General features: G+C 42.1%; 1 protein-coding gene across 1 annotated transcript; it reads left to right on the forward strand.

Annotated features, from left to right (window-relative positions):
- The first annotated feature begins 620 nt into the window (after positions 1-620).
- Positions 621-7,309, forward strand: RAB39B (RAB39B, member RAS oncogene family). Its single transcript, XM_059678903.1, has 2 exons — positions 621-1,060; positions 4,302-7,309. Exons 1-2 carry the CDS (start codon positions 846-848, stop codon positions 4,726-4,728), a joined length of 642 nt encoding a protein of 213 aa, XP_059534886.1. The 5' UTR covers positions 621-845; the 3' UTR covers positions 4,729-7,309.
- The last annotated feature ends 9,658 nt before the right edge of the window (positions 7,310-16,967 follow it).

Genomic DNA, 16,967 nt, shown 5'->3' on the forward strand with positions numbered 1-16,967 from the left:
GTATATGTGTATACACATATTTTTGGGATTTTTTAATATACTTTCATTGATTTCAGAGAGGAAGGCAGAGGGAGAGGGAGAGAGACACATCAATGATGAGAGAGAATCATTGATCGGCTGCTTCCTGCACACCCCACACTGGGGATTGAGCCTGCAACCCGCGCATGTGCCTTTGGCCAGAATCGAACCCAGGACCTTTCAGTCCGCAGACTGATGCTCTATCCGTTGAGCCATATCAGCTAGGGCCACATGTTTTATTATATATGCATACATGTGCTTATGTATACATATATATTTTCAAGGAAATCCATGTGGAAGAATATATATGTCAAGCTGTTAATAGCTTGGGGAGGGAGGGGCGCAGATAATTACACACTTTTATTCTTGTGTACATTTTTGTATTGCTTCCTAGTTTTAAGAAAAGGTACAAATTTTGCAATTTGACAGGTAACATTTTAAATTAAGAACGGAGCGGGGGGGGGGGTGGAGAAACTAGAGAAGGGAACCAGCGGTGTGGGGCCATTTCTGTGTGCGCTCCTTTTACAGACAGTGCGGTGGCTCCAGGCGTCGCGTCTATGCGGGGGATTACAGTAACCCGGTTGTCAGTGATGAGTCAGAGTGCGTGGTGCTGATGCTGCTGCCATTTCATCACCTCTGCGAGCGCAGCATCCATCCCTCCGCTCTCCCAGCGCCTGGGCCTACCTCGCCTCGGGCTCCCAGTCAAGCGATGTGCTCGCAGCCGATCTAGATCCGGACCGAGCCGCACTCTCCGAGGGGGGGGCCTCGGCGGGACGCCCCCTCTCGCCGCTCAGGGCCAGGGATACGGAGACCTGCCGAGCCCAGCCATGGAGGCCATCTGGCTGTACCAGTTCCGGCTCATTGTCATCGGGGATTCCACGGTGGGCAAGTCCTGTCTGATCCGCCGCTTCACCGAGGGCCGCTTTGCCCAGGTTTCGGACCCCACCGTGGGCGTGGATTTCTTCTCCCGTCTGGTGGAGATCGAGCCCGGAAAACGCATCAAGCTCCAGATCTGGGATACCGCGGGTCAAGAGAGGTTCAGGTGGGAGCGCAGCCGGGGCCCGCGAGCAGTGGGAGGGTCTTCGGAGCTTGCATAGCCCCTGGGGATAGAGGACTTCCTGGTCCTGGTCGCGCCCGCCCGCCCGTAGAGAGATCCCGAAGGTCTGGGGGCTTCTGATGAAGCCCACCTCCAGCTAGCTGGGAGTGCCCTGCAGGGACAGAAGCGCCCTGGCAGGGAAGGCCGGTCAATAATACGTATTGCTTGCACAGCAACTCTCCCAACCTGCCCCTGGGTGGCTAACAAATCAGTTGGAATCGATCACTGTCATTCATCAATCTCAGTCCCTATGCTACATACTTTTTAAAATGTTCCCAGGTCATCCCAACATGGATAGGAAGGTATATACAGATGGTCCTGAGACAGGCATAGGTACAGATATCGATGTATTGTGTTCCATATATAGATACAGATATATACATCTATGCCTTATATATAGACGTACATATGACAGATGCTAAATGATTGATTCCCTCTTGCAACCAGCACACATTCAGTGATCATCCACTCCATGCCAGATTCAGGCTTGTTTCTGAGGAAACTTACACAAGGGGATGCCATGTAAACAAAACAGACACAGGCCCTTCCCTCTCAGAACCTCTGTGCTGACATGGGGGAGGGGAGGGGGACAGACAATCAGCAATTACACAACAGAGAATCTTGTTGATATTTGTATGCTCGCTCCCTACTAGAACTCATAGCACGTAGTGAGCAATCAATGAACAGGTTGGATTTTCTCCTACAACCCTTTGTTTTTCCTTTGGAGTGTGTCTCATTTGCAATTACAGAGGGAGGGAAGGCTACCTGGGGGCGATGAGGCTTCATGAGTAGGACAGAAAAAAAGCCCAGGGAGAGGAAACAGCGTGTATAATTATAGACAGAAGTGGCAGAGAGCATGTACACAGAAAACTTTGAGAGAGCAACTTGGGCTAAAGTCACATAGAGCATCACCCATGTTTCTGATCATTTATTCATTTATCTATTGAACACCAGTTCAGCATAGAACATACTGGTTAGGTAGTTGACGAGCGGATAGGGAGAAGAGATAACTACAAACTTAAGTTGTCTCCAACTCCCCACTTCCACAAACAACACTGGCAAACAGCCTGTACAGGTTCACTTTGAACTTGAGAATGCATTTCTCATACTGTAAGTGAAGGAAGATGTCTTCTTATATTTATGGGAACATCTGTATGAAGAGCCTTTTTCTACCCACTGCTTATTGGTATTGGGTGATACTGATTTGTAACGGTTCTTTTTAGATTAGGAATATGTATCCTTTTCTATCACGGACATAGTAAAATATTTGCCCAGTTTGTCATTTGCCTTCGAACTTTGTTCAAGAAAATGTTTTGATGTACAGGTTTTAATTTTCATGCAGCCTTATGTTGTGCTTAGATAGGGCTTTGTTACTTTCTAAGTACTAGTGTAATGATGGATTTTAGAGTTTTGACAGGATCTACAGCTTGCTTATTGATTTCTTGAGCCAAGCTGTTCACAAATCAAAACCTTTGATCATTGCATCCATGAGTCTTCATACACAAGGGAATTAGAACTGTTTTCATTCCCTAGGGCCTGATTTGCCTGGTGCTAGAGACTTGATCTCATTTGTAAGGTTGGCTCTTGCCATCATCTAGTTTAGACTTTAATCCTCTGGACAATGTGCTGTTACCATTGGGCCATTTGCCCTAAGCCTTGTGGCAAAAATGAATTGCTCTTCTTCATCCAAGAAGACAGAAAACCTAAAAATAGACATAGATCAAAAAGCACAATAGTCTAAAGCAAGGGTGGGGAATGTCTAGCCCACGGGCCATATAAGGACGGGGAAATCATTTGGTCTGGCCCTGCCAAGGCATTAGGGATGAGTTAATTAAATATTTGACCAAATACAGCCGGCTAATTTTGAAGTTGATAATTTTGTATGGCCCGCCAATGATGTTATAAATATCCAAATGGCCCTTGGCAGAAAAAAGGTTCCCCACCCCTGGTCTAAAGCAAGTCATAGAAGCAAATAATCTATAGCCTCTAATAAGCTCTAAAATGCTCTAAGCAAAGTAGTATAATGTATATTGATAATGAAGGTCCTCTAATCAAGAAGTTTAAAAGATGAGGTTTCTTCAGTTTAAGAAGTACAGCAAATGTATTCTAATTGCAATGCTTTAAATAAATCATGTCATTTTAAAGGGAAGCTTTGGCTATTTAGGTGGTTTTTCCCAACTGGTGCCTCCTTATTCAGCCTCTGAAATGTGCCAGGAAACATGGCTGATAGGCACTTTGCTTGAGCCCTCTACAGACGGTCTCTCTCTTTCCTATTCCCAACGGCCTGGAGAATAAAAACAACGTTGTGTTTCTCCTCACAGAAGAGACTGAAGATCCCTGTTAGATTGAAATAATAATAATAATAATAATAATAACAACAACAACAACAACAATAGAAGGGCCCTAGCCCTTCAGTGGATAGAGCGTTGGCCTGCGGACTGAAAGGTCCCAGGTTTGATTCTGGTCAAGGACACATGCCTGGATTGCGGGCTCGATCCCCAGTGGGGGGCGTAGAGGAGGCAGCCAATCAATGATTCTCTCTCATCATTGATGTTTCTGTCTCTCTTTCCCTCTCCCTTCCTCTCTGAAATCAATAAAATTATATTTATATAATAATAATAATAATAATAATAGAAAGACAAATGTGGTCATGATAAATGGGGAGAGAATTGCAATATACCTATATACTTATGAGCATTTTTCTGTCAACTACCATAAATTTATTTTTTTAAACCCTCACCCAAGGATATTTTTCAATTAATTTTTTTTTAGAGAGACAGGAGGGGAAGGAGGAGAGAGAGAGAGAGAGAGAGAGAGAAACATTGATGTGAGTGAGACACAGCGATTGGTTGCCTCTCGCAAGTGTCCCAACTGGGGCTGGCCCTTGCAACTCAGGTTGCATCAGCCCGTGGACTGAAGGGTTCTGGATTTGATTCTGGTCAAGGGCATGTACCTCAGTTGCAGGCTCAATAGCCATCCCTGATCTATACAGGTGTGGGAGGCAACCAATCGATGCATCACTCTCACATCGATGTTTCTCTCTGTGTGTCTCTCCCCCTCACTTCCACTCTCTCTAAAAATCAATGGAAAAATATCCTCAGGTGAGGATTATCAACAACAAAAATATAAAAGAAATACAGAATTTGGGGGCGTGGCCTTTATTCTTTACTGTTTTCTTTTGTTTTAGATCCATCACTCGAGCCTACTACAGGAACTCAGTAGGTGGTCTTCTCTTATTTGACATTACCAACCGCAGGTCCTTCCAGAATGTCCATGAGTGGTTAGAAGAGACCAAAGTACACGTTCAGCCCTACCAAATTGTATTTGTTCTGGTGGGTCACAAGTGTGACCTGGATACACAGAGGCAAGTGACTCGCCATGAAGCAGAGAAACTGGCTGCTGCGTACGGCATGAAGTACATTGAAACGTCAGCCCGAGATGCCATTAATGTGGAGAAAGCCTTCACAGACCTGACGAAAGACATATATGAGCTGGTTAAAAGGGGGGATATCTCAATCCAGGAGGGCTGGGAAGGGGTCAAGAGTGGATTTGTACCAAATGTGGTTCACTCTTCAGAAGAGGTTGTCAAATCAGAGAGGAGATGTTTGTGCTAGTCAGGCCTTTTTATTTCCAAAACATGCTCTCCCATCTGAACTTGAAAGTGGCTGAAATGAATAGAATCCTTGTGTGACTGAAGAGAACTCAACCTTCCTTTTGGATACCAAGTGAGCCTCCTTCCCAAGGGGCACTCTGACAGGTTGTAGGCAGGGGGGTGGGGGAGCCTGGGTGCTGTGACTGGGGGACTAAATTACTGCCATGGGCCAGGCACTGTTTTGTGGCCCATGCTGGGCAGTGGCTGCTCCATGTGCCCTTTGTGGGCCACATGTCAAGAGCCTGAGGTTTGGGGAGCCAGGCCCCAGAAAAATACACCCACAGACAACTCTTTCTTGGTATTTCAGCTCATTCATAGGTCATGAACAAAAAGACATTATGTAAGGGGGGGGGGGAATATATCATTGGGAACAATTAGCAAATTTTTTTAAAAGACTGAGATCATCTTATTCCATGAGATTATCCTATACCAAGTGTGTGTGCTGGGTTTGGTTTGGTTAAAAAGTACTGATTATTCATTCCTGGGTTTTGACACCAAAAAAAAAAAAAAAAGGACCGATTAGCTTCTCAAGAGCTCATCTGTAAAATGAGGGGTGTGGACCAGCTATTTACTAAGACACTTTCAAGACCTGGTGTTCTGATAACAATGGTGTCAATATGAAAAGGGAGGCTATTTACACACTTATTACCACATTGGGGGAAATGTACTCCCTTGTGATAGAATAGACAGCCGTGTGAAAGAAATTGTCCCATGCAAAATACCCTGTAAGTAGAAGAAACACTAACCCGAACGCCATGCCCTTTTCCCTCTGACCATGCCTGGGGTTTCACTGCATTGGCGACTGCAATCTAGAAGTAAACAATGTGCCTGTCTTTTCAGGTCATGGCAACAATGTAGGGATTGCCTCCGAAAAGAGAAGCAAACCCTCACTCACCAATCCTGTCTTGAGTACCTGCTCAACAGGAGGCGCTATAACCCTTACAAAACCCATTACACTCACTTATTACTTATTTGATCATCATAACAGGCCTGTGAGATTTCTTCCCCATTTTACGAAGGTAAACTAAGAGGCGGGTGATTCACTTGGCCAAGGTGAAAGTCTCTTGAATCCTAGTTCTTGTTTCACTGCATCATCCTGCTGTCAGATGAACGAACGGTTGTTAATTTGTTCACTTTGGAAGAGATATGACTGTAAATAAATGCTCTCTACATGTTAGGATATGTTTCCTTATTGATTACAACTCAGCTATAATCCTGAGAATCAAAGGTAAAGCCCATTCAGGTGTTACTGATAGAGGGCTTTCACCAAGTGAATAATTGCACAACTGAAAACACATTAGAACTGTGTATGCTAGAAGTGTTCTTATCACTGAAACACAGTGAACATATTACTGAAAGGAACCAAATACAGCAGTGGGAAGTGGGATGGGGACAAAATACTCACCTCACCATGACCTTGGCCATCTGTTTGCCATATACCTATACCAGATTCTTGTCTCCCCTAGAAAGTCAGCTCAATTCTCAGGTGAACAGACAGATAACTGCATCAGAAAGTTGGACTGGTTGGCTTGGGATTTAATTATCTTCTTGAAGAGATGTGATGCTTTAAATTATTTTTTGTATTGTAGCCAGTTCAGCTGGGCAAAAGCCATACTTTTCACAGTCAGAAAACAAGTCTGATGGGAGTCAGATCTCTCATCTTCATTGTGATAGGAAAGCCTGAGAATGGTTAAATTGCTTTGAGATATAGTGTTAAACTTCAGTGTGAATGTGATTGAATTTGAAAGTTGGGGGATTTACTTCAGCCAGAATAAAGAAGCCAAATAATGAAAAGGATGGAAACAAACCACATTGGACCAACCTGCAGCATCAACTACAAGTGAACCAATCATGATTTTTACATTCCTTTAACATGACCAGGCTTGGGTGGAGTGATTAAGTGGCCAGTTTTGTGATTATAGACGACAAATAAAAGATGGTGAATTGGGTTAACACAAAGTTTATCAACTACTATACTTAATTGTGTTTAAAAGATTCCGAAAGCAAGATTATCCACTGGATAAATGATAGTTGACTGGATTCTGTCAGTTCAAAACAAAAGATAGAAACAAAACTTCTCTCCAGTTTTCTTGACTAAAATACATTATATGTATACTTTTCCCATTCCTTGCATTTTTAGGCAGGTTTTAAAATACTCAGCATAGATCCAGCAAAGGTGGCTGAGCTTAATTGCTTAAACAAGTTCTAGAAACTTTAACAATCATTTTAGTAGACTTCAGTGCTGTTGTCACTGCAGTAAGTGGGTTTTAGAAAATAAGTGTGAAAAAATCAGGTGTTAATACAATACTAAGGATAAAGCTTTAGAAGCTATTTTACTACATAGGCAAAGAAAAGATTAACTTGTAACAAAGACCACAACTGCATGTTGGAATAGATCGTATCATATTCCAGAATAAAATGTACTGTATACTTTTCCTCACTTTGTTGTGCACTGTAATGAAATGTGAAAAAATGTTTTCTTTAGCTGTATGTGAATGAAAATATGCTTGTATTTAGTAAAATGGTTGATTATGTGACTGTGAGATTCCAAGTGTGTGTTGTAGCTATTTCCAGAATCTGTCTCTACAGCGTAGCAACCACTACCAAGGATATCAACTAGATATGACATATACTATGCAGCACAGTATTTACCAGTATCTCAAAGCCAGAAAGAGAATATGATTTTTGAATGTTGTATGATCATCATGTTGAAAGTCACAGGGAACTCACTACTGCCTGGGAATCTCATACCATTTTTGGAAAAGTTGTTTCTGTTAAGCCTATATCTGAATCATTGCGATTTTTAGTCAAGGATTTAAATTCTGACACCAGGTAGCTGATTATAACTATTGTCTCCCCTGGAAAGTCTTCTTTTCTCCAGGATAAATTGCCTGAGCTTTTTAAGTCCTTCTATGGTATGCTTTTTGCGTCAGGATCACGCAGTGTGGCGCCCAGTTTGGGACATAATAGTTCAGAACATTGTTTAGGGTTTACAGTACATATTTTTAAAAATATTTTTATTGATTTCATCAAGGAAGGGAGAGGGAGATAGAAACATCAATGATGAGAGATAATTATTGATTGGCTGCCTCCTGCATGCCCCACACTGGGAATTGAGCCCGAAAGCTGGGCATGTGCCCTGACCAGGAATCAAACCGGTGACCTCTTGGTTCCTGGGTCAATGCTCAACCGCTGAGCTACACCCGGGCAGGCTATAGTACATATTTAGATGAGAGTAAAAAGAAGAAAAGATATCTAATTCTGAGTCTGGGCATAAGTAGGTTGAGTTCGGCACAGCTTTATCATGTTTATAGTCATGAGTGAATGAGGGAAGAAGGAAGAAAGGAAACACTAATGATGCAACAGCATTTAATATAGTTTATGACTGCATTCTCCTTAAAACACTCCCTAGGGCTTGATCATCTTTTCTTCAGTTATATTAATTCTCTTGGTGACTTTATTCAGCCCCATCCCTGTAAATACCATCATTAAGCCAATGAGTCCAACTAGTCTCCTTGGACTCCAGACCTTTATAACCAACTGCTCTACTTGACATTTCTATTTGAATGTCTATTAGGCATCAAAAATGTAACAGCTTCTAATCATCCTCCCAAATTCCTTCCTCCCATAGCCTTCCCCTTCTCAGTAAATGGCAACTTTGTCCTCCCATGTACTCTTGCCAAAAACCTTGGAGTCACAGTTCACATTTTATCTATCTCCAAGTTAAGCTTGCTCTATCTTAAAAGTATAACCAGAATCTGACAGCTTTTCCATTTTCACTGCTAACACACTAGTCCTGGCCACTACCATTTGTTGCCTGAGTTGTGATAGCTAGTCTCCCTGTTTCCACTCTAGTCCTCCTTAGTCCATTCTCCACACAACAGCCAGAGGAAGCCTGATAAGACATTAGTTATAGGCCTAGCCGGTTTGGCTCAGTGGATAGAGCATTTCCCTGCAGACTGAAGGGTCCCAGGTTTGATTTCAGTCAAGGGCATATGCCTGGGTTGCAGGCTCAATCCCCAATAGGCAAGAGGCAACCGATCAATGATTCTCTCTCATCACTGATGTTTCTATCTCTCTCTCCCTCTTTCCTCTCTGAAATTAATAAAAATACATTTTTTTAAAAGACATTAGTTATAAGCAATCATCTATTCATAATTCCCCAGTGGTTATCCATTTTACTTAGTTTAGAACCGAAAATCCTCCCAATGGCCTTCAGAAGAACCCTTAGAAATGAATTCCATCTCCATCCCATAGCATCTGTAACCTTGTTTCTTAGCACTATTCTCTTTATCATTCTACTCCAGCTACACTGGTTTCTTTCCTGTTCTTCAAACACATCAAGCATATTCACATCTCAAGGCCTTTGTACTTGCTTTTCACTCCATCTGGAATCCTCTCTCGCCTCCATCAAGTTCTAGAACAAACAGCTTCCAAAATTTGCAAGCAGCTTTCTGATCCTAGAAAAGATGTGGCTCCAGAAGTCCTTCCTGACAGCTCAACATAAAGTCTAACTCTTTAGTCTTCGCTGGAGAGCAACAGAGTTTAGGGTATACAAAAAAAAGGTGAAGGAGCCCGACCCGGCATGGCTCAGAGGTTGAGCATTGACCTATAAACCAGGAGGTCACAGTTCGATTCTCTGTAGAGGCGGGGCATGCAGGAGGCAGCCAATCAGTGATTCTCTCTCATCATTGATGTTTCTCTCTTCCTCTTTCCCTTCCTCTCTGAAATCAATAAAAAGAAGTATATCTTTTTTTAAAAGGTGAAGGAAACTTATAGGGAGGAATGGAAAACCGGGAAGTACAGTCCCACAGGAAGGAGTGGACAATAGTATCACAATGCAGCAGTGGGTTCATAAAGACAAGGACTAAAATATAAGGTGTCCCCACAAAACGTGTACACACCCTTTGAATAATTATAAAGGCACTGTTTATTAAAGTACATTTCATTTTTAAAATCCAGCTATTAACTGTTAAAGAGTGTATACAGTTTTGGGGGGGACACACTGTATATCCATAGGATTTGAGGGAGCATGCAGCCATGAGTGACCTTGGCCAGCATAGTGTTGGTAGAATGATTTCTTCCTACTCCAAGCCTCTCAGGAGTCAGTGTTTTCATTTCTGTTGGAGGCCCGATTCTTTTCTCGCTCTCCATCCTCTCCTCTCCCTAGGCAATCTCACATACTCTCATGACTTAAGTTACTGTCTTTGCATTGATGACTCCCAAATGAAGGGCTCCAGCACTATTCTGAGCATTATAGCTATACAGCCAACTTGCCTACTAAACACATCCACAAATTCCTCAAACTCAACATATCCAATATGAATTCAGAATCTATCAAAATGTGCTCCTTCCACCCAGTCTTTCTCATCTCCATGAATAACACCACCACCCAACCCTTTGTTCAACACAGAAACTTAAGTTCTCCTAAATCCCTCATTTCCCATATCAAATCCATCATTAAACACACTCAGCTCTATTTTCAAAATATATACAAGTCTTCCCTGGCCGGGTGGTTCAATTGGTTGGAACGTCGTCCTGTATACTAAAAGGTTGAAGACTCAATTCCTGGTAAGGGCACATACCTAGGTTGCAGGTTTAATCCCTGGTTGGGGCGGGGGGGGGGGCATATACGGAGGCAACAGATCAATGTTTCTCTCTCACCTCTCTCTAAAATCAATTTTTAGAAAACATATCCTCAGGTGAGGATTTTAAAAATAGCCATTTTTCTTTATCTCCATTGCCATCACCTTTGCCCAAGCCTTTCCTGAACTATTTCAGTATCTTCCTAACTGGTCTTCCACTTCTACTTTTATTCCCATGATACATTTTCAACATAACAGCCAGAATAATTTTTCAAAACAGAAATAAGATTAAGTCATTCCTCTGCATAAAACCCACCAATGGTTTCTCATCACATTTAGAACAAAATCGAAATAAACCTTGCATTTCTTTTTATTTTTTGGTTAATCCTCACTGGAGGATATTTTTCCATTGATTTTTAGAGTGGGGGGGGGGGAGAGATAGAGAGAAATAGCAACATGAGAGCGAGACACATCCATTAGTTACCTCCCGCATGCACCGGGGCAGGGATCAAGCCTGCAACTTAGGTATATGCCCTTGACCAGAATTGAATCTGAGACCCTTCAGTTTGTGGGCCGATGCTCTATCCACTAAGCAACACTGGTTAGGACTAAACCTTACATTTCTTAACATGAGAACAAGGCCATGTATAATCTGGCTTCTGCCTATTTCTCCAATTGTAAGGTACATCAAAGCAAGAATTTTATTAATCTTATTAATCTTATTGTTCACCAGTATTTCTGCAACTTATAATATAGATATATGCTTGAATAATCAAATATTTGAGTGAATGATTGTGTTCTTGCCCTGCTTTAATCCAATGACCCTGTTACTTCACTTCAAATGTAAAATACACACATGGTCCTATCCTGAAGCATTACCAAATGTTATATAGCCTTTAAAATTCCATTCTGACTACAAGCTCTGTTTTTCCACTCTATCCCATGAACCATGTTTGAAACTTCCTTAAGATCACCAGAACTGGATGGCTCAGTGGTTCAGCATTGATCTAGGAACCAGGAGGTCACGGTTTGATTCTCAGTCAGAGCACATGCCCGGGTTGTGGGCTTGATCCCCTGTGTGGGGCATGCAGGAGGCAGCGGATCAGTGATTCTTTCTCATCATTGATGTTTCTATCTCTCTCTCTCTCTCCCTCCCCCTCTCCTTTCCTCCCTGAAATCAATAAAATTATATTTTTTAAAAGAAACTTCCTTAAGATCTTCAGGCAACTACTACTGGTGCCAGTCTACCATTGCAGCCCTTGACTTTGTTTCCCTCCCTCTTTCTTCTGGCTCTTGTGGTCAACTGCATTCAATCTATCAGTTCCTAAAGAAAATGATTGTTTAAAGTTTGGTTTGCTTCCTTCCAGATTTCTTTTTTTTTTCAAATGGTTATTTAACACAGTGGTTAAGAGTATGAATTTTGGAGTAAGACAAACATGGTTTCAAATTCTGACTCTACCAGTTAATGTATGTGTAATTCAATCTCTGAGTCTCGGTTTACACATATATTTAAGTTAGATAATAAGAGAATTTTAAATTCTGTCAAGAACATTATTTTGGTTTCAGCTGACAATTTATCTGAGTGGGTTCAGGTCACATGTTCCCACGTGGCCTCTGTGGGCTGTTGTTCCTCTGCTGGTTGTTTTCAAAGCTTTTGTCTCTGATCTTTCCTGTGTTCATGCACCACCCAGTGGCCAGTCGGAAAACTGGGCGGTGGTCTACCCTTTTGTTCAGTTCTGGAAGTCTTTAGTATGCTAGTTAGGAGCACATAGGGAACCCAGGAGTTGGTAATCAACATTATGGGGTTGCTTTCCAGAGCTCCTCCCTCTCTGTGTCACACCCCATTACTCTCCAGTTCCCTTGGGCTTCCCTTTTCTGTGCTCCGGCCAGAAATCCCAACCAAGTTGGGACACTATTAAAGCAGAAAGGGCCGCCCTAGCTGGTTTGGCTCAGTGGATAGAGTGTCAGCCTGCAAACTGAAGGGTCCCAGGTTCGATTCCAGTAAAGGGCACATGCCCGGGTTGTGGGCTCGATCCCCAGTGGGGGACTTGCAGGAGGCAGCCGATCCATGATTCTCAACATGGATGTTCTATCTCTCTCTCCCTCTTCCTTCCTCTCTGAAATCAGTAAAAATATATTTTAAAAAAACAACCACAAATGTATTATTTTTAAAAAAGAGAAAGTAGAAGGGGTCACTAAATAATCAATAGGTGTTTAACTGCAGGTAAAAATCAGAACTACCCCTGCCTGGCCAGTGTGGCTCAGTAGTTGAGGGTCAATCTATGAACCAGGAGGTCAAGGTTCGATTCCTGGTAGGAACATATGCCTGGGTTGTAGGCTCGATCCCCAGTGGGAGATGTGCAGGAGACAGCTGATCAATGATTGTCTCTTATTATTGATGTTTCTGTCTATCCTTCTCTCGCCCTGAAATCAATATATATTTTTAAAAAATCAGAACTTCCCCTGGCAAACCATGGCACACAGTTGAGTTAACTGTTAAGAAGTAACTAAAGCAAGGATGTTGAAAAGAATATGCATTTGTGTGGGGGAAGGGTAATAATTGCAAATGGTCATATGATGCTTATTTCTTCTTTTTTATTTATATTTTTATTGATTTCAGAGAGGAAGAGAGAGAGAGAGAGAGAGAGAGAGAGAGAGAGAGAGAGAGAGAGAGAGAAACACATCAGTTATGAGTGAGAATCACTGATCGGCTGCCTCCTGCACGCCCCCTACTGGGGATCGAGCCTGCAACCTTGGGCATGTGCCCTTGACCAGAATCAAACCCGGGACCCTTCAGTCCGGAGGCCCATGCTCTATCCACTGAGCCAAACCAGCGAGGGCTGAAGCTTATTTATGAAGTTACATTTGAGTGGCAACCTCACAACCTCGTTGAGGAGTGAGCCATGTAGCTATCTGTAGATTCCTAGGATGCACTTTCCAGAAAAAGAGAACAAGTGGAAAAGTCCTGAGATAGGAGCAAAACAAGTACATTCCAGGAAGAGCAGAGAGACAGTTGTGCTGGAGCCGAATGCACAAGGGGAAGGATGTTAGGGGGTAAATGAAGAGATTGGAAGACATCTTTTGCAAATGAATTTAGAAACGGAGTGGGGGACTTAGATTGGGTATTTTATAGACCATTTTAAGGACTGTGGCTTGCTCTAAGTGAGATGAGAGGCACTAGGAAGTTTTGAGCAAGAGACACCTGCTCTGACTTACACTGTACCAAGATCCCTCTCCTCTGACTTCTTTAGAGCAGTGGTCGCCAACCTTTCGGACCTCACGGACCGCCAGTTGGCGATCACTGCTTTAGAGTATGAACCGAAGGCCCTGGCCAGTTTGGCTCAGTGGATAGAGTGTTGGCCTGCGAACTGAAGAGTCCCAGGTTCCATTCCCGTCCAGGGCATGAAGCTGGGTTGTAGGCTCAAACCCCGACCCTGGTCCGGGCGAGTGTAGGAGGCAACCAATCGATGTGGCTCTCTCACATTGATGTTTCTCTCTGTCTCTCCCCCTACCTTCCACTCTCTCTAAAAATCAATGGAAAAATATCCTCGGGTGAGGATTTAAAAAAAAAAAAAGTTAAAATAGAGTATGGACTGAAGGAGGGCAAAGGTGGAAGCAGGGAGCAATCAGGAGGTGATGCCATGATCCACAGGAGACATGTTGGTGACTTGGACCAGGGTGGTAGCTGAGTGCATGGCAACTATTAAGGGTTGAATTGTGTTCCCCAAGAAGCTATGTTGAAGTCTTAACCCTTAGTACCTGTGAATGTGACTTTATTTGGAAATAGAGTCCTTGCTTATGGAATTAGTTGAGATCATACTAGAGTCGGGTACATCCCTAATCCAAATGACTGGTGTCCTTATAAAAAGGGGACATTTGCCAGTGTGGCTCAGTGGTTGAGTGTCAACCTATGAACCAGGAGGTCACAATTCAATTCCCAGTCAGGGCACATGTCCGAGTTGTGGGCTCGATCCCCAGTGTGGGGCATGTAGGAGGCAGCCAATCCATGATTCTCTCTCATCATTGATGTTTCTCTCTCTCTCTCCCCTTCTCCCTTCCTCTCTGAAATAAAAAAAAATGTATTTTTTAAAAAAATGGTTCCTTCTCACAATTTGTAGAGTATTGATATGTAGGAAATATGGTTAATCAGCAGGCCCATCTCCTTTATGACACTGGTTGTAGTTATAAAGTATCAAAATAAAAAGTATAAACATGAGAAATGTAATCAATTTTGGCCACTATTCTAGAAAGTCATTCTGTAATGACTAAATAGTCTAAAATTATGGCATCATTTGGTTTTTGAGTCAAGAAAAGCTCTCCAACCCATTGTGTAATTATAAGACTTTGGAGACTAACTACTTGGACTTCCCGGCTGATGCCTTATTTTTACCTAACACGGACAGAAAAGCTTCCATCTGGCCCTTGAAAATAAATGATTACTATTTTATTTTTTTGGGCAGAGGCACTTAATAGCCAAGGGGCCTTATGTAAAAGGAACTAGAAAAGGAAATAAACCATTGTAACAACTGGGCCATGATTATGCAAGATTCAACATACTACAAGAGTGAGGTGTTCCAAACCCCTTTCTCCTTTCAAGGTGACCAGCTGACCTTGGGTTAGCTTTCTAGCTCGGTTGCCCCTGGAAACCTGATGAAGATGGACCATCAGCTGTGGGACCAGGGGAAATTGATTCAGGTAACATGCCCAGGGTAGTACCTTATGTCCAAGCCAGGAGGGCTGTCAGTGGTCGTAAACACTTATTGGGAGCCACAACTCTGGCTTCCCAGTGCAGTGCACCTGTTGTCCCTGGGGCCTGTCCCTGGCCAGGACATGGGGATGCTAGGCACGGGGGATTTTTCCAGGAGGTAGTGGTCCCTTCGGGCTCCTAAGCCTGGGGCTCCTGCACCCATCTGTGTAGTTTGTGAGGACTGCTGCCAGAATTCCCACAGAACTGTGCCTAAAGCTGCCCCCTGGCATGGTGGCTTGCCTGTCTCGTGTCCTTCAGAGTAAACTAGTGTCAGACATGGCCTATCCAGGCCCTGGGAGTTTATATGTGTAGCTGTGATGGGTGTTGTGCATGCACTTGGCAGTGTCTTCAGAGATGGCACAATCCCACATTAATACCAAATAGGCACAGGCATGGCTATCAAAAGGGTATGAGATTAGAACCAACCAAGATAAGTAAACCTTTAAGAAATGGCTTAAGACCCTAAAAGGTACCACTGAAGATTAGGGCAGAGAACAGCAAACATACAAAGGAGAGTATTCATTCATTAAAGGATTGAACTTAAGTCAACACTTTTACCAAATTTAGTCATAAAGGAGCAAGACATCGTGGTACAAAGGGGGGAAATTCAGGAGCTGGATCTGACTCTGACTATGCAGCTTTGGATAAGGCCATGCGTGTTTGTATGTCAGAGGGTAGGCAGTGGGAATAAACTGTGCTTTCCATCAGCCCCTGCTGTTGCTTCTGACAAAACTACTCTGTTAACCCCAGAAAATAAAATGCTACAATCGTTAACACCATAATTATATTTTTGGTAATCTAATCTCAGGGGGAAAAATCTTAAATACAAGAAAAAGCCCTATGTGAAAACGTAAAGTGAATTCTTTACTTAAATAGAGAAAACAATTTAAAGCCACCCAAATGTCTGTGAATCAGTCTACTACATTAGGCTTCTACTATAAAACTAGTATGTTAATGTAATAGCACTATATAAGTAAATTCCATGTTAAGTAAAGACTGGATAAAAATCACAGAAAAAAATATTTAAGTTATTTTTTAAAAACTATGCATAGAAAAAGAAATGGAAGACAGAATGTTAAGGGAGACTACAAGTCAAACTTAAAATCTTTTCCCTCCATTTTCTAAAACAAACCTTGGTTTTATCATGCAAAAATCATTAAATTTCAGTTACATTTCCAACATATTTGTTACCCAGTATCAAGTTTTATAGTTAATCCTTTTCCCATATCTTCTCTAGATATATTATACTACTATTCTGATTAAGCTTGAAAATATATCAAGTCAAGTTGGCTATGTTAATTCTGAAAATGTAAACCATTATATGAGAAAAGATCTGGCTGAGGCAGAATTTAAATATCTTTCTTTTATGTAATTATCAGAGCCTAACACCATTCCTCAACATACTGGGTGTGTATATATATATATTTCTAAAAAGCTGTCTCTCTTCTTACTGCCTAGAATACCCAAAAATTCGTATTTCCATTTTCATGGACTTAAACTAAGAGAGATCTGAGCAAATCATTCCAGTACTAATAGTACCAAAAACATTTTGTACCAATATTCTTACCATAGTAAAGTTTGGGGAAAAGTAGCACTTTTGATATCGTAAGATGTTATAAACCTCAAATTCTAAAGCATGAGAATTTAAAATTATGGAAGAAAAACTGACTCAAGGAACTTTGGTACCTTTCAGATCGAACTTCTCAATTGTTTGCTTATCTGCCATCCCACCAAGGGGATTTTATGTTTTTTTACAAACATCAGAAGTTCTTGAGACATGCAAGTTATATGTACAAGTAAATAAACTTTACGAGTATGTGAAAAGACCCATGTTAACTTGAGAAAGAATGACATGAAAAGGGTATCATG

Source organism: Myotis daubentonii, chromosome X, assembly GCF_963259705.1.
Source record: "Myotis daubentonii chromosome X, mMyoDau2.1, whole genome shotgun sequence".
Classification (NCBI taxonomy): Eukaryota; Metazoa; Chordata; class Mammalia; order Chiroptera; family Vespertilionidae; genus Myotis; species Myotis daubentonii.